The sequence below is a fragment of the Chiloscyllium punctatum genome, chromosome 42 (genome assembly GCF_047496795.1).
Source record: "Chiloscyllium punctatum isolate Juve2018m chromosome 42, sChiPun1.3, whole genome shotgun sequence".
Taxonomy (NCBI): domain Eukaryota; kingdom Metazoa; phylum Chordata; class Chondrichthyes; order Orectolobiformes; family Hemiscylliidae; genus Chiloscyllium; species Chiloscyllium punctatum.
Window position 1 is genome coordinate 66,027,525 of NC_092780.1, and position 23,040 is coordinate 66,050,564.

The 23,040-nt window shown below is 42.3% G+C and overlaps 1 protein-coding gene across 1 annotated transcript in view; it reads left to right on the plus strand.

Moving 5' to 3' along the window:
• The window catches only part of map3k3 (mitogen-activated protein kinase kinase kinase 3), a 150,644-nt gene that overhangs the window by 20,063 nt on the left and 107,541 nt on the right, over positions 1–23,040 (plus strand). The window contains exons 2-4 of the mRNA XM_072561046.1: positions 11,162–11,241; positions 16,029–16,150; positions 16,260–16,300. Coding sequence (XP_072417147.1) covers positions 11,238–11,241; positions 16,029–16,150; positions 16,260–16,300 — 167 coding nt within the window. The 5' untranslated portion in view covers positions 11,162–11,237. The remainder of the gene's footprint in view (positions 1–11,161; positions 11,242–16,028; positions 16,151–16,259; positions 16,301–23,040) is intronic.

Below are 23,040 nucleotides of genomic sequence, written 5' to 3' on the forward strand. Positions count from 1 at the left end.
AGCCTTGTCAGTTTTAAATAAAAACATGCCCAACCTATCTAGTCTGTCTTCATAGCCAAATCATTCAAGTCCAGGCAACATTTTGGTGAATCTTTTCGACAACCTGTCGACTGCAATCGCATCTTTCACAAACTGTGGTGACCAGAACTATAAACAGTACTCGAGCCGTGGCCTGACTAACATTAAAGACAATTCCATCATAATCAGTTTTTGTATCACCTGCAAACATAGTGATCGTACCTCCTGCATTTGTGTCTAGATTCCCCATGGTAGGCTGATCAAGAAGAAGAAGTCGCATGGGGTCCAGGGTGTTGTAGCTAGATGGACAGAGAACTGGCTGGGCAACAGGAGACAGAATAGAAGTGGAAGGGAGTTTCTCAAAATGGAGACCTGTGACCAGTGAAAGTCTCAGATACAAGTCATAGAGATGGATTAACTCCAGGAAAGGTAAGAGAGGTAAGCAGCTAGCGCAGGAGTCTTGTGGCTATACCCATTTCAAACAGGTCTGCTGTTTTGGAAAATGTGATGGATTCTCAGGGGACCGTAGCACAAACCGCCAAGTTTCTAGTATCGAGACTGGCTCTAATGCAATGAGAGGTACGTTGGGTTCCAAGAGATCAATTGTGTAAGGGCATTTTGCAGTCTGAGGTAGAGACAGACGTTTCTGTGGCCAGCAGTGAAACAGCAGAATGGTGTGTTGCTTCCCTGGTGCCAGGGTCAAGGATGTCTCCGAGAGGGTACGGAATGTTCTCATGGGTAAGAGGGGCCAGCAAGAGGCCATTGTCCACATTGGATGCAACAACACAGGAAGGGAAAAGGTTCAGATTCTGAAGGGAGATTACAGAGAGTTAGGCAGGAATTTAAAAAGGAGGTCCTCGAGCGTAGTAATATCTAGATTACTCCTGGTGCTATCAGCTAGTGAGGGCAGGAATAGGAGGATAGGGAAGATGAGTGTATAGGAGAAGGATTCACATTTTTGGATCATTGGAATCTCTTTTGGGGTAGAAGTGATCTGTACAAGAAGGACGGATTGCACCTAAATTGGAAGGGGACTAATATATAGGCAGGGAAATTTGCTAGAGCTGCTCGGGAAGATTTAAACTGGTAAGGTGGGTGGGGTGGGACCCAGTGCAATAGTGAGGAAAGAGGTCAATCTGAGACTGGTACAGTTGAGAACAGAAGTGAGTCAAACAGTCAGGGCAGGCAGGGACAAGGCAGGGCTAATAAATTAAGCAGCATTTATTTCAATGCAAGGGGCCTAACAGGGAAGGCAGATGAACTCGAGGCATGGTTAGGAACATGGGACTGGGGTATCATAGCAATTACAGAAACATGGCTCAGGGATGGGCAGGACTGGCAGCTTAATGTTCCAGGATGCAAATGCTACAGGAGGGATAGAAAGGGAGGCAAGAGAGGAGGGGGAGTGGCATTTTTGATAAGGGATAGCATTACAGCTGTGCTGAGGGAGGATATTAAACAGTGGAAAATACTTCCAGGGAAATTATTTGGGTGGAACTGAGAAATAAGAAAGAGATGATCACCTTATTGGGATTGTATTATAGATCTCCTAATAGTCAGAGGGAAATTGAGAAACAAACTTGTAAGAAGATCTCAGCTATCTGTAAGAATAATAGGGTGGTTATGGTAAGGGATTTTAACTTTCCAAACATAGACTGGGACTGCCATAGTGTTAAGGTTTAGATGGAGAGGAATTTGTCAAGTGTGTATGAGAAAATTTTCTGATTCTGTATGTGGATGTACCTACGAAAGAAGGTGTAAAACTTGGCCTACTCTTGGGAAATAAGGCAAGGCAGGTGACTGAGGTGTCAGTGGGGGAGCACTTTGGGGCCAGCGACCATAATTCTATTAGATTTAAAACAGTGATGGAAAAGGATAGACCAGATCGAAAAGTTGAAATTCTAAATTGGAGAAAGGCCAATTTTGACGGTATTAGGCAAGAACTGAGTGGGGGCAGATGTTCGCAGGTAAAGGGACGGCTGGAAAATGGGAAGCCTTCAGAAATGAGATAACGAGAATCCAGAGAAAGTATATTCCTGTCTGGGTGAAAGGGAAGGCTGGTCGGTATAGGGAATGCTGGATGACTAAAGAAATTGAGGGTTTGGTTAAGAAAAAGAAGGAAGCGTATGTCAGGAATAGACAGGATAGATCAAGTGAGTCCTTAGAGTATAAAGGCAGTAAGTAGTATACTTAAGAGGGAAATCAGGAGGGCAAAAAGGGAACATGAGATAGCTTTGGCAAATAGAGTTAAGCTGAATCCGAAGGGTTTTTACAAATACATTAAGGACAAAAAGGTAACTGGGAGAGAATAGGGCCCCTCAAAGATCAGCAAGATAGCCTTTGTGTGGAGCCGCAGAAAATGGGGGAGATACTAAACGAGTATTTTGCATCAGTATTTACTGTGCAGATGGTGACGTCTTGCAAAATGTCCAGATTACAGAGGAGGAAGTGCTGGATGTCTTGAGACGCATAAAAGTGAAGAAATCCCCAGGACCTGATCAGGTGTACCCTAGAACTCTGTGGGAAGCCAGAGACGTGATTGCTGGACCTCTTGCTGAGATATTTGTATCATTGATAGTCACAGGTGAGGTGCTGGAAGTTGGCAAATGTGGTGCCACTGTTTAAGAAGAGTGGTAAGGACAAGCCAGGGAACTATAGGCCAGTGAGCCTGATGTCAGTGGTGGGCAAGTTGTTGGAGGGTATCCTGAGGGACAGGATGTACATGTATTTGGAAAGGCAAGGACTGATTAGGGATAGTCAACATGGTTTTGTGTGTGGGAAATCATGTCTCACAAACTTGATTAAGTTTTTTGAAGAAGTAACAAAGAGGATTGATGAGGGCAGAGCGGTAGATGTGATGTATATGGACTTCAGTAAGGCATTCGACAAGATTCCCTGTGGGAGACTGATTAGCAAGGTTAGATCTCACGGATTACAGGGAGAACTAGCCATTTGGAGACAGAACTGGCTCAAAGGTAGAAGACAGAGGGTGGTGGTGGAGAGTTGTTTTTCAGACTGGAGGCCTGTGACCAGTGGAGTGCCACAAGGATCATTGCTGAGTCCTCTACTTTGTGTCATTTACATAAATGATTTGGATGCGAGCATAAGAGGTACAGTTAGTAAGTTTGCAGATGACATCAAAATTGGAGGTGTAGTGGACAGCGAAGAGGGTTACCTCAGATTACAACAGGATCTTGACCAAATGGGCTGAGAAGTGGCAGATGGAGTTTAATTCAGATAAATGCGAGGTGTTGCATTTTGGGAAAGCAAATCTTAGCAGGACGTATACACTTAATGGTAAGGTCCTAGGGAGTGTTACTGAACAAAGAGACATTGGAGTGCAGGTTCATAGCTCCTTGAAAGTGGAATTGCAGGTAGATAGGATAGTGAAGAAGGCGTTTGGTATGTTTTCTTTTATTGGTCAGAGTATTGAGTACAGGGGTTGGGAGGTCATGTTGCGGCTGTACAGGACATTGGTTAGGCCACTGTTGGAATATTGTGTGCAATTCTGGTCTCCTTCCTATCGGAAGGATGTTATGAAACGTGAAATGGTTCAGAAAAGATTTATAAGGATGTTGCCAGAGTTGGAGGATTTGAGTTATAAGGAGAGGCTGAACAGTCTGTGGCTGCTTTCCCTGGAGCATCGGAGGCTGAGGGGTGACCTTATAGAGGCTTACAAAATTACGAGGGCATGGATAGGATAAATAGACAAAGTCTTTTCCATAGGGTGGGGGAGTCCAGAACGAGAGGGCTTAGGTTTAAGATATAAAAGAGACCCAAGGGGCAACTTTTTCACACAGAGGGTGGTATGTGTATGGAATGAGCTGCCAGAGGATGTGGTGGAGGCTGGTACAATTGCAACATTTAAGAGGCATTTGGATGGGTATATGAATAGGGAGGATTTGGAGGGATATGGGCCGGGTGCTGGCAGATTGTGTTGGGATATCTGGTTGGCATGGACCGAATGGTTTGTTTCTGTGCTGTACAACTCTATGACTCTGTGTCTCACAGGGACCCGTGCTGGGATCACTGTTGTTTGTGATATACATAAATGATCTGGAGGAAGGTGTAGGTTGTCTCATTAGCAAGTTTGCAGATGACACTAAGATTGGTGGAGTATCAGATAGTAAAGGGGGCAGTCAGAGAATACCGCAGAATATAGGTAGATTGTAGAGTTGGACAGAGAAATGGCAGATGGAGTTCAATCCGGACAAATGCGAGGTGATGCATTTTGAAGATGCAGTTCCAGAGCGAACTGTACAGTAAATGGAAAAGTCCTGGGGAAAATTCATGTGCAGAGAGATCTGGTCCATTGTTCCCTGAAGATGGCAACACAGGTCAGTGGAGTGGTCAAGAACTTCATTGGACGGGGTATTGAGTACAAGAGTTGGCTGGTCATGTTACAGTTGTATAAGACCTTGGTTGGGCCACATTTGGGATACTGTGTATAGCTCTGGTCGCCATATTACCAAAAGGTTGTGGATGCTTTGGAGAGGATGCAGAAGTGGTTCACCAGGTATGGAGGGTGCTAGCTGTGAGGAGAGATTGAGTAGGTTAGGATTACTTTCATTGGAAAAAAGGAGATTTGAAGAGGGACCTGATTGAGACCTACAAAATCATGAGAGGTGTACAAAGTTAAAACATCATACAACAACCACCTGATGAAGGAGCACTGTTCCGAAAGCTAGTGCTTCTGAATAAACCTGTTGGATTAGATTAGATTATTTACAGTGTGGAAACAGGCCCTTCGGCCAAACAAGTCCACACCGCCTCGCCGAAGCGTAACCCACCCATACCCCTACATCTATATCTATAGATACCCCTTACCTAACACTACGGGCAATTTAGCATGGCCAATTCACCTGACCTGCACATCTTTGGAGTGTGGGAGGAAACCGGAGCACCCGGAGGAAACCCACGCAGACACGGGGAGAACGTGCAAACTCCACACAGTCAGTCACCTGAGGCGGGAATTGAGCCCGGGTCTCTGGCGCTGTGAGGCAGCAGTGCTAACCACTGTGCCACCGTGCCGCCCTAAACCTGACGTTGTGTGATTTTTAACTTTGCATACCCAGTCCAACACCGACATCTCCAAATCATGAGGTGGTAGACAGGGTGGATAGCAAGAAACTTTTTCCCGGAGTGGAAGACTCAATTACTCGGGGTCACGAGTTCAAAGTGAGAGGGGAAAAGTTTAGGGGAGATACATGTGGAATGTTCTTCACGCAGAGGGTGGTGGGTGCCTGCCTGCAATGTGGAGGTGGTAGAGGCGGGAACAATAGCATCATTTAAGATGTATCTAGACAGATCCATGAATGAGCAGGGTGCAGATGGATACAGATCCTTGGAAAATAGGTGGCAGATTTAGATTGAGGATATGGATCGGAATAGGCTTGGAGGGCTGAAGGACCTGTTCCTATGCTATAATGTTCTTTTTATTTTGTTTAGATAATCAATGCGCACAAAAAACTGCAAGGGACCCAACACCGAAGCTTGTGGTACGCCACTGGATACAGATGTTCAGTCACAAAAATACCCTTTGACTATCATTGTCTGCTTTCTGCTACAAAGTCAATTTTGGGTCCAATTTTTCAAATTGCCCTCGACCCCATGGACCCTTAGCTTCTTAACCAGCCTGTCATGTGAGACCTTGTCAAAAACCTTACACAAGTCCATGTCGACTATGTCAACTTCACTACTTTCATCCATGCACCTTGTCACCACCTCTCAAAATTCATATTTTTAGATATGACCTCCACTGATAAATCTGTGCTGATTAACATTGATTCGCCCTTGTCTGTCGAAATGGAGATTAATGTTGTCCCTCAAAGTTTTTGCTAATAGTTTCCTTACCATGGATGTTAGACCCACTAGCCAATAACTTCCTAGATAATCCAGAAGACCATACAGTATAGGAACAGGAGGAGAGCATGCTGCTCCTTAACCCTGCTCTGCCATTCAATCGGCTCATGGCTTATGTGGTATTTCTTACATCTGTTTTCCCTGTAACCCTTGATTTCTCTACTGATCAGGATTCCTGATGAAGGGCTTTTGCCTGAAACATTGATTTTCCTGTTCCTCGGTTGCTGCCTGACCTGCTGTGCTTCTCCAGTGCCACTCTTATCTTGACTCTAATCTCCAGCATCTGCTGTACCCACTTTCGCCTAGGAACATATTTATCTCAGCCTTAAATTTTTGCAAGGCCTTTGCTCCCACAGCTCTCTGTGACAAGGAGTTCCAAAGAGACTCCACCCTCTGAGAGGAGACATTCCTCCTCATCTCAGTCTTGAATTGGCGCCCCTTATTCTGAGACTGTGCCCTCTGGTCCTTGACTCTCCCTTGAACGGGAGCACCCTATTAAGCCCCTTAAAGATCTTGTATGTTTTGATGAGAGAATTTCTTGTTGAATAATAGTATCACAGTGTACGGACTGTATTCCAGTCCTCTGTCAACTTCTATGGCCAAAGAGGATTTGAAAATAAATGTCAGAGCCCCGACAATATCTTCCCTTGCCTTCCACAGCAGCCTCGGATACATCTCGGCTGGACCCAGAGACGGATTCACTTTCAAGCCTGTTAATATCTCCTTCCTCTCAATGCTAATTCATTCAAGTCTATCGCGCTCCCCTTTTCTGATCTCTAAACAAAAATTATCCTTCTCAATAGTGAATACAAATACAATGGTTTCACTTAAAATCTCCGTTTTGTCTTCTGGCTCCAGCCACAGACTGGCACTTTGGTCTCTACTCTTTGCCTAATTATTCTCTTGTCTCTAATGTATATGGAGTTTGGCATGCAGAAGGAGCTGGATGTTGAGATTAAGATTTGCCAAATAAATGGGGAGTAGGAGCATGACGTTTGGTTGGGGAAGGGTCTGGTGATTGAATGAGGGAGGAAGGTTTTCGGTAGAAGAGTTGCTGAGTGTTTAAGAGGGAACAAATGATTCAGAAGAGGGTCTTCTGAGAGTGAGTAGGTGTGTTGGAAAGAAGGCATTTTTTTGGGGTGAGGGAACAGGGGCTGATTTTAGTGTGTGTGTGTGTTGAATACTGGGGTTTCACTGTGTCACCAGGGTACATTGAGAGTTTGGCTGAAGCCTACACGTGTATTTAAATAATTTTGCAAGTATTTTAAAACCTAGTTTTGGATGTAGGTTTTCTTGCTGTGCTGTTAGGTCTGTTTTCAGATGTTTCGTCACCATACCAGGTGGTAACATCAGTGAGCCTCCGGATGAAGCACTAGTGGTATGGCCTGCTTTTTATTTGTGTTTAGGTTTCCTTGGGGTAGTGTTGTCATTTTCTGTTCTTTTTCTCAGGGGTGATAAATGGGGTCCAAGTCAATGTGTTTGATGATAGAGTTCCAGTTGGAATGTCATGGTTCTAGGAATTCTCATGCATGTCTTTGGATGGATGTATTGTCCCAGTCAAAGTGGTGTCCTTCCTCATCCATATGTGAGGATACGAATGAGAGAGAGTCATGTCTTTTTGTGGCTAGTTGGTTTTCATGTATCCTGGTGGCTAGTTTTCTGCCTGATTGTCCAATGTAGTGTTTGTTACAATTCTTGCAAGGTATTTTGTAGATGACATTAGTTTTGCATGTTGTCTGTATATGGTCATAGAGTCATATAGCATGGAAACAGACCATTCGGTCCAACCCGTCCATGCCGACGAGATATTCCAACCCAATCAAGTCCCACCTGCCAGTACCCGGCCCATATCCCTCCAAACCTTTCCTATTTATATACCCATCCAAATGCCTCTTAACTGTTGCAATTGTACCAGCCTCCACCACATCCTCTGGCAGCTCATTCCATACACTTAGCACCCTCTGCGTGAAAAAGGTTGCCCTTTAGGTCTCTTTTATATCCTTCCCCTCTCACCCTAAACCTATGCCCTCTAGTTCTGGACTCCCCGACCCCAGGGAAAAGACTTTGCCAATTTATCCTATCCATGCCCCTCATAGTTTTGTAAACCTTTATAAGGTCACCCCTCAGCTTCCGACGCTCCAGGGAAAACAGCCCCAGCCTGTTCAGCCTCTCCCTGTAGCTCAGATCCTCCAACCCTGGCAACATTCTTGTAAATCTTTTCTGAACCCTTTCAAGTTTCACAACATCTATCTGATAGGAAGGAGACCAGAATTGCACGAAATATTCCAACAGTGGCCTAACCAATGTCCTGTACAGCCGCAACATGACCTCCCATCTCCTGTACTCAACACTCTGACCAATAAAGGAAAGCATACCAAACGCCGCCTTCACTATCCTATCTACTTGCTTCTCCTCTTTCAAGGAGCTATGAACCTGCACTCCAATGTCACTTTGTTCAGCAACACTCCCGAGGACCTTACCATTAAGTGTATACGTCCTGCTAAGATTTGCTTTCCCAAAATGCACACCTTGCATTTATCTGAATGAAGCTCCATCTGCCACTTCTCAGCCCATTGGCCCATCTGGTCAAGATCCAGTTGTAATCTGAGGTAACCTTCTTCACTGTCCACTACACCTCCAATTTTGGTGTCATCTGCAAATTTACTAAGCTGCTGTTTTAGTGTGTTGGCGGGTTTGTGGGCTACCATGATGCCAAGGGGTCTGTGTAGTCTGGCAGTCATTTCCGAGATGTCTTTGATGTAGGGAAGAGTGGCTAGGGTTTCTGGGCGTGTTTTGTCTCATTGTTTGCGTTTGTCGCTGAGAAATCAGCGGACTGTATTCATTGGGTACCCTTTCTTTTTAAGTACACTGTATAGGTGATTTTTCGCTGCTCTCTGTAGTTCCTCTGTACAGACATCATTGTGCATTAACATCATTGAAAACAACCTGTTCAGAACTGTTAGACACACCTCTGGAGTACATGGGATTTAAGGTAAAAACAATGACTGCAGATGCTGGAAACCAGATTCTGGATTAGTGGTGCTGGAAGAGCACAGCAGTTCAGGCAGCATCCAAGTAGCTTCGAAATCGACGTTTCGGGCAAAGCCCTTCATCAGGAAATTTGAGCCCAGTTCTCCAGATCTAGAGTATGAACGCTACCATTGCACCACAATAGCCTGTTTAATCTTGGTTTGGTGGGAGGGTATGCAGTAAGATATTTTGTAATCATGTTATTACACACCTCTGGAGCAGGTGGGACTTGAATGCAGGTTTCCTAGCTCAGAGGTAGAGACACTACCCTTGTATTACAAGAGCCTGTTTAGTCTCGGGGTAAGAGAAGGTAAACAAAGGGAAGAAGAATGTTTATATGCAATTGAAGTCTTAATTGTTCTACAGAATTGAAGTAACATAGAGTCATGTACATTCAATAAGTCTTTATCACACAAAGGTTCAAATGTTTTTGATTTTGCTCACACTCAGCTCTGAATTTATAATCTGCGGCCACACTGATATGGTTTTGCTGGTTGTATTTGGACGTTGTTACATCAAAGAATCTTCTGTGGTTTATAAAGTAATGCCTGCCTTAAGTTAATTTTATGTTGTGGCTAGTTTGAACTGATACTGCAAAGACAGTTGCCAGACTCTGGCCACGCCATAAAAATGACCTTGAGCTTCCAGTTTCCTGCCACCTCGCCACACTACCATGTTCCTTGGCACGATTTCTGTCTCAGGCTTGCTACGGTTTACCAGTGAGCCTCCGCATAAGTTGGAATAACAGCATTTCATTGTTCACCTGGGAGCCATTCAGGACTTGATATTGAGTTCTATTATTTTCAATCCTGAACACATGTCCTTTATCTGCTGCATTCAACAGCTCAAAAAAATTAGTGTCATGAGAAGAATGAATATGGGATTCTGCTCCCCAAACACTGTCATGACACAAGCTGCTTTCAGCACAGTTAACAAATTTTCATCCACCCACTGTCTCCATTATCAGTGTTTCTTTCTCCCTGGCGAACTACAATTCATCCTTTCGTCTGCCTCACCCGCACACACCTCTCTCCCTCTCCCCTTTGTCTGCCTAACACACGTGCACGCACACACCCCCCTTCCCCCTCTTCCCCCCTCGCTCTTCCCCCCCCGCTCTTCTCCCCCCCGCTCTTCTCCCCCCCCTTCCGCCCCCCCTTCTCCCCTCCCTTCCCTCTTCCCTTCCCTCTTCCCCTCCCTCTTCCCCTCCCTCTTCCCCTCCCTCTTCCCCTCCCTCTTCCCCTCCCTCTTCCCCTCCCTCTTCCCCTCCCTCTTCCCCTCCCTCTTCCTCCCCCTCTCCCTCCCTCCTCCCTCTCTCCTCCCTCTTTCCTCCCACTTCTCCCTCCCCCTCTCCTCCCTTTCCCCCTCCCTCCCCCTCCCTCATTTCCCCCACCTCACCCCCACAAAAGCACACTCTCAGAAGATCATTGTTTCTGTATACTTGAATGTGTTGCACCATTATGGAACCCTTGTTTCCCTTTCCCCCGAATGACAAGTTGGATGTACTATGAACCAAAAACAAAGTGGGGTCAACCTTATGTAATCTGCCCATACAGATTTACTCATGAAGCTTGGGTCCGGTGTATAATTGGTCCTTTGGAGATAATGTATCCAGATATGTTGGCCCAAGAGAAAATATATTGTCGTTTTGATCACGCTGTCTGTACAGTTTATCTAAGGGCTCAAAGCCCAATTGGGGATAATAGCAGAATCCCATGTTCATTCATCTCATGACACTAATTTTTTTGAGCTGTTGAATGCAGCAAACTCTCTTCCACTGATTGTGGAACTTATTGTTAAGCAGGTTACTTCTAAATATTAGCCTGTGGAGGCATGAAGCGGTTTCTTGAGACTGTAGCAGTGAACCAACAAATGCATTTCACAGGATGAAGATATCAGTTTTGTTAACATGCTATTATAAATCAACTGAGCTAAACTGTGTTTTGCTGTTTGTTGTTTGTTGATTAACCATTGTTGCACGCTTCACTTGGACAGTCTGCAGATGTGGCTAGAAACTGATAGTTCAGATTTGGTATTTTAACAATAACTGTCTATAGGGATGATAAAAAGTGTGCAAAACACCCAGTCCGTCCAAAAGAGTGCTACTTATTCTGGTTGTTTAAGTTTTGGGAGATCCAAATAAATGAACTTAATTGCTGCATCTCTATTAATCAATTGGAACAAACTTTGTTAGTATTTTGAAATATAAAATTGCTGTTTGTTAAACTGAATATTTTGTCTGCTGTCTTTCCAGTTGCCATAGTTGCCTGTTCAGCAGAGGAAAATCTGCCCAGACTTGAACAGAATTTACAACATTGCCTGCTTCAAATATGGGTAAGTGTACTCTCTTCCAGCAATAATTCAACTTCCCGATAGGTTTCTAATTTACATCTGGGAATGATACTGTCAAGAGATTGGCTCATCCTGCCAGGATGTTTTAGCAAACTGTGCAGCATGTTTCAAAAGGAGTACCTAGCTGCAGTGTCACTTTTTAAAAGAAAAAAGTCTCCTTTCTACCCCACCACCACTATCACCCCTGAAAGCATTGATCAAGTTTCAAAAATCATAAGTGCTTATTCACTACACAAATGATCTACCTTCCTGTGTAAAAGGAGTTGGTGAGGGTCAGCAAACTATCTGGGTCATTAGACAAATTCTCCTCATGGCTACACTTCCCTGTTTTTTGAGCTAAAGACCTGAGATAATGTATGGGAATGGAATGGTGTCTCTTACTGCTCCCTTGATGTGGAGACCAACCAACTTAACAGGGTGCAAATTAAACACAACTAGCCTATATAGGTCTACTCTGGCAGGTGACCAAGTTTCTCTGCATTCACTTAGAGTTTATAGAAAAGTAAGTTATGAAATGGTTATGTGATAGTGACACCAAATGGGATGAAGGACTGTGTTCGTAAAATACATATTCAACTATTGTGTTGGACTGAATACAGAACCACTGAAGGCATGGGACTATGTAAGCTGTGGTACAGTCATAAACCCCAAAGGAAGCCGTTCTTATTCTTACATTGCATGTTCCTCTTTTCTAAACTCCCAGTTACTTTCTTGGTAATTGATCACCTCCTAATCCTTTCAAAGTGCGAGTGGCTGATTAACAGTGTAGAAGTGATTAGGGATGACTTTCTGCTGACAGATAACTGGAAAAAACTTGCATTTCTTACACATCTTTGGCATAGGAAAACACAATTTGACACTGAAATGTTTGAGCTAGTCAGCCAGGTGCCCAACCTGTTTAGTTTTCCCCAGTATTTAATTGCACAAAATGTCTCCAGGGTGTCAGAGAAATGTGTGGATGGGTCAAAGTTTTAAATCTTTGTTATTTAATGCTAAACCACCAATTCAAGTTTATTACATTTTTGAGCAATTCTGTTGTGCCCAAGCCATGCCCATTTCCTAAAGAGAGGATTGGATCTGAAACGTTAACTCCGACTTCTCTCCACAGATGCTGCCAGACCTGCTGAGCTTTTTTGGCAATTTCTATTTTTGTTTTCCATTTTCTAATGATGAGTTTGCTATCCCTTCCAGTCTTTCAATCAGAAGTGGTACTGTTCTCAGTAAAGTTGCATTTCCAACTGTATCCACAACTGTTTTTACGAGTGCAGTCATCTTTAATCTTTTAAGAAAGGAGCAATTTTTGGACATGCACTCCAAAAGGCAGGGTGATGCTAGAGGAAGCTGGCAGTTAATTATGTAAATATTGTCACCTCAATCAGGCTTTGGAGAAAGCATGCCAGTCAGTATTTGAATAAATAAATGTGGCAGAATGAATATGAAAAAGCATCGGCGGGGAGTCATCTGCCAATTCATTAATAAATGTGCCCCAATACAAATCATTCAGGTTTCAGAGCAAGCAGGTCATTGCAAATTAATTATTTAATTGAAAAGATGAATCTGGGTGTCAGACAGCAACACAATGACTCATTGATCCCTTACTTTCGCATCACTGTCATGTGAAATGCAGTTATCGATCAATTTCCACAGATTACTTGTTTCCAGCACCGTGTGTAGTTTGCTGTTATGTTTGTACTCAGGTGTTTCCCTTCATTTAGTAGTTTTCTGCTGAAATGTGTCTTTAAAGCCTTCCACTGCTCCTTAGAAAGTATACTGATCAATATGTTATTTTTTCTGTCAAACTTTTGAAATTTAATACAAGTTTTTGAATATCTGTGTGCAGTGCTTAAACCATACAGTTCACTTACTGCTCCTATCATCTGATCTGTAAAAGTGCAGATTTCAGTTGCAGCTGCAGATAGTGATCTCATCTTAGGCCACTTGATGTGAAGACATGACAGTGCAAGACCTCAACTGAGTAACAGACTAGTAAGGTGGCTGGACTGGAAGATTCAAACAAAGGCACATCCTGGCTGATGGAAGCAGAGCTGTTCTACATATGCTAACACATGCAAATTATGTCAAAAGCTATGTCCCATATTTAGAAAAAAAAGAGATCCAGGAGTCAGGGACTCTTTTTTTTTTATTAAAAAAAAAGTTTAATTTCTATCTTTTGCACATTACTTCTGAATGAATAGGTAGCTGCTGCTTATATCAAAGACACATGCTCAGCTCATGCTAATTAGAGAGTTGAGCTCTCTCTCTATGCTTGCCCACCAAATCCTGTAAACGTTTGCTCTTCAGCTACAAAGTTTACGAATGTAATCTGTTGACTGTTCTACCCATCCTGTACAGGTTCCTTGAGTAAGTCTTGGAAGAAACAACATTGCTAAAACTGACTGAACAGAGGATAGAAGCAGTACTGTTATTGTGTATTGATGCTATAATGGACCCCAGGTCGTCTTTGTATATTATGATTTTATGCATTTGAATCGAGCAGTTTCATGTGCATTTTTAGAATGGCATCCTGATGAACTGAAGAGTTCAGATGATGCTGTATCTATTTGCATTGACTTCCAGAATCAACTTAATATTGTCCTTGTGCTGCTACAAGACTTTGAATTCCTGCTGCATCGATATATGGAGTGTACTATGTGTAGTTAAAACAGTTATTTTCTACAGTGAGAAAAGATTAAACAGCCTGGTGCTTTTTCTGAATAAACAAGAAGATTGTATGGTGGCCTGGTAGAAGTCTTAAATTATGAAAATGTTTCTAAAGATAAATATACAGAAAGTACTATTACTCGTATGGGAATCTAAAATTAGGTATCATACAATAAAAGGCTATGTTATTGAAGATTCTCTCACACTTCTGAAAGTTTTTGATAAATAGTAGATTTGGAAAAGTTGTTTCCCCTTGGGGGAAATCTAAGTCCAGAGGGCACTGTCTCAGAGTAAAGAGTTATCTGTTTAAGACAGGATTTTTTTCCTCTGAGAATAATGAATCTCTGGAATTCTTTACTGTGAAAGTTGTAGAGGCCAGCTCATTGGAAATCTTCAAGGCTGAGATAGGCAGATTTTTTTCGTCAGTAAGGGAAGCAAGGGTTATGAGGTAAGGCAGGAAAGTTTGGTTGAGGATGATTTGAAAGCCATGATTTCATAATGTGGTAGAGACTCAATAGGCTGCACTATGTTTTATAGCCTGAAACAATCTAATAAACCTAATGTGAAATTTTGGGGAAACCTCTTAACTCAGTGATGAGGATGTGGAATGCCTTAACCATGGTACATGGTAGGAGTTGGCACAGGTGTGTTTTAAGGGAAGATGGAACAAGTATGGAAAGTTGGGACAAGTAAGGAAAATTAATAATTCAATATCTCTGAATCTGTGATTGTTTTAAGAATGTTGGGAAAAGAATTTGAAGCATTTGCATTAGATGTAATTTTCTGAGATAATATAAAATACTGGTCCAGGTAATCCTTGGTTAGGGAGCATGATCAGCAAGCAAACAAGCAGCTTTAAAGTACAGCAGAGGGGAGAGCTGAAAAGGTACATTTATAAGGATTGTGCAGTGCAATTAAATGGAAAAGAAAGCTGAAGACATGGTTAAGGCAGGAATTGTGAATAGGGCAGTTTCCCTGCAGCTGTTACTGCTTCAGTTTTGTTCCAGAGCTGAACAAACGACATTGCAGGGCTTATTTAAGGGATTAGATAAAGCAATCTCTGGAAAATCTGCAACATTAAGAGTCTTAAATGTAGCTAAGGAGGTTTTGCAGGCATACACTGGTCACATAACAAATACTTCTGGGACCTCTAATGCATTATGGCAGTGGTGAATGGACATGAGGGAGGGAATGAGTCATTTCAGTAGGAAACTGAGAGATCCTGGGTATCAGAAGTTGAGATGGTTAAGTTTTGAACTCGGGGAATCCCATATGTCTGTGGGGAGTAATGTAGATGTTTGTGAATATATAGCAGGTATTTTTGTAACAATTATTTAAAGTGACATTCACCTTTTTACTTCATGTTTGTAATTTCTTCCTTTTTTCGGTGGAAACTTTGGTAAATTTAGATGTTTTGGTTTGCAGGTTTTGCCAGGTCACTCATATCTTATGAAAATAAACAAGTTGAAGGATATGTTGATAGAATAAGGCCATATGTCGGTACAGTGAAGTTGAATGAAGCAAGAATGGTATGATTTATTAGGCCAGGTAGCCCATTTCCATGCTGTAACATCCTGCATATACCAAAGCATTTGAAACATCTGAAATTTGAGTACCATGTTTCATAGAGTTTCCAACTATGTGGAAGGTATAGGGAGATTTCCTACATTGGTAGAAGGATCTAAGTTACGTGGTAAGATTAGAGGAGCTTAGATTTATGTCCTTAGAGCTGGGAGGGTTAATGAAATATTTAAGAGATGTTCAAAATTATAAAAAGTTTTGAAAAAAACAGTTTCCACTGCCAGGCGCATTGATAACTTATGGATATCATCAAAGGCAACTGCATAAGAACCAGAAGGAGTTTGTTTTTGTGCAGTGTGTTATGATCAGGAATTCTTTGCCTAAAAGGATAATGGAATCAGATTTAACACTAACTTTCAGAACAGTATGTAATGTATTTGCAGGTCTGTGGGGAAAGTGCTAGAGAGTGGTGCTGTTTGGGTAGCTCAACCACAGTCTTGGCGTGTTGAACTTTTTTTGCTGTAAGATAACTGTAACCATTCACACTCTGGATTACACTAACATTGGTTTCACTTCTAATTTCTCAGATGAGCAGGAAGCTTTAAAGTCCATTATGAAGGACCTGGTTGCCCTGCAAATGGGACGAAGGAACCGAATGAGCGGCTATGACAGCGTGAAGAGTAAAGCCAGTGTCCATGCCAACAAGCAGGTGAGAGCTCATTGAAAAGGGTCATTTGTTAATGGTTTGACATTAACAAATTCTTTGGGATTTTGCAAAGTCACATCTCATTAATGCAAAGCATTCCATTTTGTTGCAGAATGACGTCCGAATAAAGTTTGAACATAATGGTGAAAGAAGGTACGTGATAGCATAATTAGATTAGATTAGATTACTTACAGTGTGGAAACAGGCCCTTCGGCCCAACAAGTCCACACCGCCCCGCCGAAGCGCAACCCACCCATACCCCTACGTCTACCCCTTACCTACACTACGGACAATTTAGGATGGCCAATTCACCTGACCGACCTGCACATCTTTGGAGTGTGGGAGGAAACCAGAGCACCCGGAGGAAACCCACACAGACACGGGGAGAATGTGCAAACTCCACACAGTCAGTCGCCTGAGGCGGGAATTGAACCTAGGTCTCTGGCGCTGTGAGGCAGCAGTGCTAACCACTGTGCCACCGTGCCGCCCACGAATGTCAATGTCAATGATGAATCCATGTTTACAAAAAAAATTGAAAATTTTCATACATTATAAAAAACTGAAAGTGAAGGAACCTTTAGGGGGCAGTGACCATAATATTATAGAATTTACTCTGCAATTTGAGAGGGAGGAGGTGGAATCTGATATAATGGTATTGCAGTTGAATAAGGACAACGACAGAGGCATGAGGGAGGAGCTAACCAGAATTGACTGGGAGAGGAGCCTAGCAGGAAAGACAGTGCACAGCAATGACAGGAGTTTCTGGGAGTATTCTGGGGGAGATGCAGCAACAATTCATCCATAGGCAAATGAAGCATACTAATGGGAGGATGAGGCAACCATGACTGACCAAGGAAATCGGGTAGGCATAAAAGCAAAAGAGAAAGCATATAGTGTAGCATTGGGGAACAAAGAAAGAAATAAAGAAGGAGAAGATTAACCATGAGGGTAAGCTAGCTGGTAATATTAGGAAAGACTGCAAGCGTTTATTTAGATTTGTAAAGGGCAAAAGAGAGGCAAAAGTGGACACTGGGCTGATGGAAAATGACACTGGAGAAGTAGTAATGGGGGAAGAACTGAATAAGTACTTGGTATCAGTCTTCACAGTGTGAAGGCATGAGTAATATCCCAAAAATTCAAGAGAGTCGGTGGGCAGAGCTGAGTACGATGGCCCTCGCCAAGGAGAATGTGCTAGAAAAACTGAAAGGTCTGAAAGTGGATAAACCACCTGCACCAGAGGGCTACAACCCAGAGTTCTGAAACAGATAGCTGAAGAGACACTGGAGGCTTTAGTAGTGATCTTTTAGGAATCACTGGAGTCAGAGAGGGTCCGAGAGGGCTGGGAAATCACCTTTAGCCCCTCTGTTAAGAAGGGAGTAGGGCAAAACATGGGAACTTATAGGCTGATTAGCCTGACCTCCATTGTTAGTAAGATTTTGGAGTCCATTGTGAAGAATGAGATTTCTGAATACTTGGAAGTGCATGGTAAAATAAGGCAAAGTCAGCATGGTTTCATCAAGGGGAGTCATGCCTGAGAAATCGATTCAAATTCTTTGAGGAGGTAATGAGCAGGTTAGATCAAGGAGAGCTAATGCGTCTTATCTATCTGGGCTTCTGTGGAGGCTGCTCTGTAAGATAAGAGCCTATGATGTTAGAGGGAGGACCTGAGGATGGTAGATGCTGGAGAGTCAGAGACAAAAAGTGTGTTGCTGGAAAAGCACAGCAGGTTAGGCAGCATCTGAAGAGCAGGAAAGTCAACATTTTGGGGGTGATGAATGCCTTATTAAAACATCTACTCTCCTGCACCGCGAATGCACCTAACCTGCTGTGCTTTTACAGCACTGTACTTTGTGACCCATGGTGTTAGTGCCAAGGTACTGGTATGGATAGGAGGCAGAGAGTGGGGATAAAAGGGTCCTTCTCAGGATTGCAGCCGGTAACTAATGGTGTTCTATTAATGATCTACCTGAAGGAACTGAGGGCATTCTGACCAAGTTTGCAAATGATACAAAGACTAGTCCAAGACACTCTTAAGGTAAACTTGCAGGATGAATCAGTAGTTAGGAAGGTAAGTACAATGTTATCACTCATCTCAAGAGGACTAGAATATAAAAGCCGAGATGTACTTCTGAGGCTTTGTCAGACCACATTTAGAATATTGTGAGCAATTTTGGGCCCCATACCTCAGAAAGGTAGTATTGAGGAGACTGGGAGGCTGCAGAAAGATTTAGAGAAGTTAGGAGAGTGGGCAAAGAAGTGGCAGATGAAATAGAGTGTTAGAAAGTGTTAGGTCATACACTTTGGTGTGAAGAATAGAGGCATCAACTATTTTCTAAATGAGGAAAAAAATCAGAACTCTGGGAGTCCTAGTCCAAGATTCTCTTAAGGTAAACTTGCAGGATGAATCAGTAGTTAGGAAGGTACGTACAATGTTATCATTCATCTCAAGAGGACTAGAATATAAAAGCAGAGATGTACTTCTGAGGCTTTGTCAGACCACATTTAAATATTGTGAGCAATTTTGGGCCCCATACCTCAGAAAGGATGTACTAGTCCTGGAGCAGGTCCAGAGAAGGTTCATGAGAATGGGCCTAGGAATAAAAGGATTAACATATAAGGAACATTTTAGGACTCTGGGTCCACACTTGCTAGAGTTTAGAAGAATGAGGGGGCATCTGATTGAAACCTACATAATACTGAAAGGCTTGGACAGAGTGGGCATTGGGAAGATATTTCCATTGGCAAGAGAGACAGCCTTTGACTAAAGGGAAGACCCCTTAGAATGGAGATAAGGAGAAACATCTTCAGCCAGAGTGATGAATCTATGGAATTCATTGTGAGAAAAGGCTGTGGAGACTAGGTCATTAAGTATATTTAAAACAGATAAGTTCTTGATTGCCAAAGGGATTTGACTGTTACAGGAAGAAAACCCATCAGCCATGATTAAATGGCAGAGCAAACTTGATGGGTTTAATGGCTTAATTTCTGCTCCCATGCCTTATGGTCTTATTTGTGCAGTTCTGCAGCAGTGACCTCACCTTGTTGATCTTTAACCTAGTGATGTGTGTTACTGAGATTAGATTGCTATTTTCTGTTTATTGCACTTAATTGACCAGGATCCAAACAATCTGCAAGTGAACGGAGATAGCTTGAGTGAGTGAGCAAACATTTGGCAAATGAAATGTAATGTGGGGAAAAAAGTGACAGGAAGAACATAGAAACAAAATAACATTTAAATAGAGAGGAACTAAATAGTCCTGTGGTTGAGAGATCTAGGTGTACAAAGTCTAGTGTGCAGGCATCGCAAATAATTAGGGAGGCAAGCAGGATGCTGATCTTTTATGAGAGGGAATAGAATCCCAAAGTAGATAAGCCATGCTAGAATCCTACAATATGTTGATAAAATCATACTTGGGATACTGCATGTAGTTTTAGTCTCCCTGTTTAAAAAGAAATGTACTTACATTGGAGACAGTTCAGATTAGGTTCACTCTGTAGAGGAACGAGTGATGATTTTACTGAGCCATTAAGGCTTGACAAAATAAAGGCTGCTTCTCATGTGCGTGCATGTCAGGGGAGGGGGGAGGGGTGGAATTTGGAACGAGATCAAGAATTTCTTCTGAGGGTGATGAATCTGAGTCACTGAATATATTTAAAACTGAGACTGATTCAAGTTGTGGGGAACAGGCAAGCAAATATAACTGGGGCCGAGATCAGATGAACCATGATCATTGAATGGCTTTTGGGACTGTATAGCCTATTTCTGCTATTCCATATGACATTCTGTTGGAGTTTTGGAGCAGTCAGCCTGGTGTGTAATTTTGGAAGTGAGGCCAGTTCCTCTGCTGTTGTGATGTCATTGGCTGAGTAGTAATGCAGCTTTCACACTTACTCATGCTCTGACCCTCTGGCTCATTTTAGTTCTGGTGTTGGATTTGGTGCAACAGTATTTTTAGTCCAGTTAGGCTGCCTTCCTTGCAAAGTGAATAGGGAGGGTTTGCGGTTAATTACTATGGCACCTGCCTCTGTGCTCTTCAGTACTTAATAAAGAAAATGAGCTTGATTTTTTTAAATAAAAGCCATTTCGCTTAATGTAATTAGCAGCAAGGATAATGCAGCATCTTGATTTTAAACTGCCTCTTCAGCCTGCAGCTTCACCTTAGCTTTGCTGGACACGAGAAGTGCAAGTGCGTTCTTTGTATCTAGCATTGCTTAGGCATTAATGATGGTGAAATACATCATCCTGTTATTGTCAACTATTAATTTAATCGCTGGGTGTATGCATCTTCGTCTTACATGGGAAAAACTCAGAAGGAGCAGCACAAACTGTGCATTTCGGGAACAGTTCCCACTCCATTTATTTCACATGGTTGAAAGGCTAGGTGGTGCATCTACAAAGCATCCCTTTCTTGCAAGTACATTGCCATCTGATGCTGTCATTGAAAACTCACTTTATTCTCTGGAAGGCTTGGAATCTTTATAATCCCCTTCGTAGTTTTTTAAAAACAGTACTTGAACCAGAAAGGTGCATGATATCCCAGGTATTAAAACTGACTGCTCAGTCAATCGAGCTCACTCATGGAAACTGAAGTGGTCGATTTATTTATGGGGCTAAGAGCTAGGATTCCAGGTAACCCTATAAGATAGTACTCCAGCAGTTCAGCAGGCACCAGATAAGCAGGCATTTGGAAAACATACTGATATTCCACATTGATCAACTGCATGACTTAAAGCCATCTCTAGTAACATCCTTGCACAGAATTGGAGGCTCCCATGGTTTAGCTGTAGTAATCTGTGTCGAAGCCCCGCGAGGAAAGCATGCATACTCCAGATAAGATAGAAAGACACACTTGCAATGATGTGGACTTCAAATTGGTTTTGATTTGAGCACTTCTTATATGCTGGTGAATTTCTATAGAAAAGGGACATCTGGCTGACTTTTTAATTCTGTTCCTTTGTCTGTATTTGCATTACCGTTTATTTGCTTTTTAGCCTGTTTCCCTGACTGTGGGTAAATTTATAAAGCTGAGCAGATTTTTCAATTCCAACCACTACTCATTTTTCCTTTCTTTTCAGAAAGATAGACCCAGTTTGCTTTCTGGCCTGTGTATCCTTGATTCTGGCTGGGAGCCTCTCAATGATACTGTGCAGAGGGATGAACAATTCTGACGTGTCCCATAGGAAAATGTTATAGTCCTAATTTCTTACCCCAAGTGTTCCATGATTATTGATAGACTGCTTTTGAATAAACAGACTGCAGATGTCATTCAAGGCCTGGACTGAAAGGGTCCATTGCAGCTCATTACTCTCTAAATCATAGGGCCATATAACTTACCTGCAAACTTTTGAAAACTTTACAAGAGGTGCAAGCATTTAGGATCCAGTGTTTTTAAATTATAAATGTTGTAATCTGGAGTTGAAGCTAATATATATTTTCAGAGTGGAGCAGTGAGAGTCTCTTTGGCCCCTTTGGGTATCAGTAAGACCTTTCCAAGTGCTTACTTGCCCATTGATTGATTGATTGATTGATTGATGTTGGAACATTATTCTATTGACAGTCACTGAAAATTCCGTTCCAACAATTCTGTCTTTATCTGTCAGCTGTGAATCAGATGCAGCATTGTATCCTATAGGGGTTCTAAGATTCTCGTTCTGTTTGAAAGATTGTGGATTCAAGTCCCAGTGTGTGGATCTTAAACAGTTTAGGCCGCCACTCTAGTGCCACTAAGGGAGTGCTGCATCTTTGGAATGAAATGTTAAATTCTCCTTTCAGATGGATGTGAGAGCTCACACATGATTCAGAAGTGTTGAAGAACTCTTTCAATGTCTTTGTTGATCATACAGTCCAACTAACGTGGGACATCATATTCATTGTTGTGTGCCAATTTACACAAAGCTAACGGCATTGCTTTGTTTGAAAAATTTGGATCGAAGTTGACCAAATCAATTTTTTAAGCCTGTTTCTGCAGAGTTGATGTTTATGGACATTTGCCAGTGAGATCAGATAAAGCTAATTGTGGAATTTCTTATCTGCAGTTGAAATAAGACAGCTTCTTAACTAACGTCTGCCAAAAAAGCGATCTGGTGCTTGGTGTACTGACCCCAGATTGGCATTGTGTAGATACTAGAAATGATTTTTTTTGTCACTAATCTTAATCCTTAGTTTACAGTTTTCTTCAGCAGGATATGAAGCTGTGTTTAGTGTGTGCTGTGAATCTGTTCCTTGTTTAATATTCTTAGTCAACAGCGATTCATTTGACTTTTAATGATGCAGGGGTAAACTAATTCTTAACTTTAACTTCACTTTCAAAGTATGTAAAATTATCCACAATGTAGAGAGGGAAAATGTGCAAAGGCAAGATTGTTTAAAGGAAAAGGAAGGAGAGAGGTAAGAACACAATGTATATAGAAGCATAGCAACACTATAGCAACAACACTGCATGTGCAAGTTCATAATCACTTGTGTTCACTTCACATCTTATTTTTTCATACATGGTCTCAGTATTGCTGGCAAGACCAGGATTTATTTCTGTCCCTAATTGCTTTGGTGGCATTAGTGAGCCACTGTCCTGAATAGCTTTTGGCCATGTGATTAGAAGAGAGTTCCAGGTCTTTAATAAGTAAGAGAGATGGAATGGTAATATGTTTCTAAGTTGGAAGGGCGCTTGTCTTGGGGGGCACGTGGTGGTGTTCTAATATGTCTACTGCCTTCTCTTTTGGCTGATGTGGTTTGTGGGTTTAGAAGATGCTGTCAGAGAAGACTTCATGAATCGTGACAGTGTGTCTTCTAAATGGTACATAAAAATGGTGATTGAGGATGTGAATGTTTAAGGTAGGCATGATACAAATGTGGAGAAATGGTGTCCAAATTACCAAACAAAACGAAGGAAAGT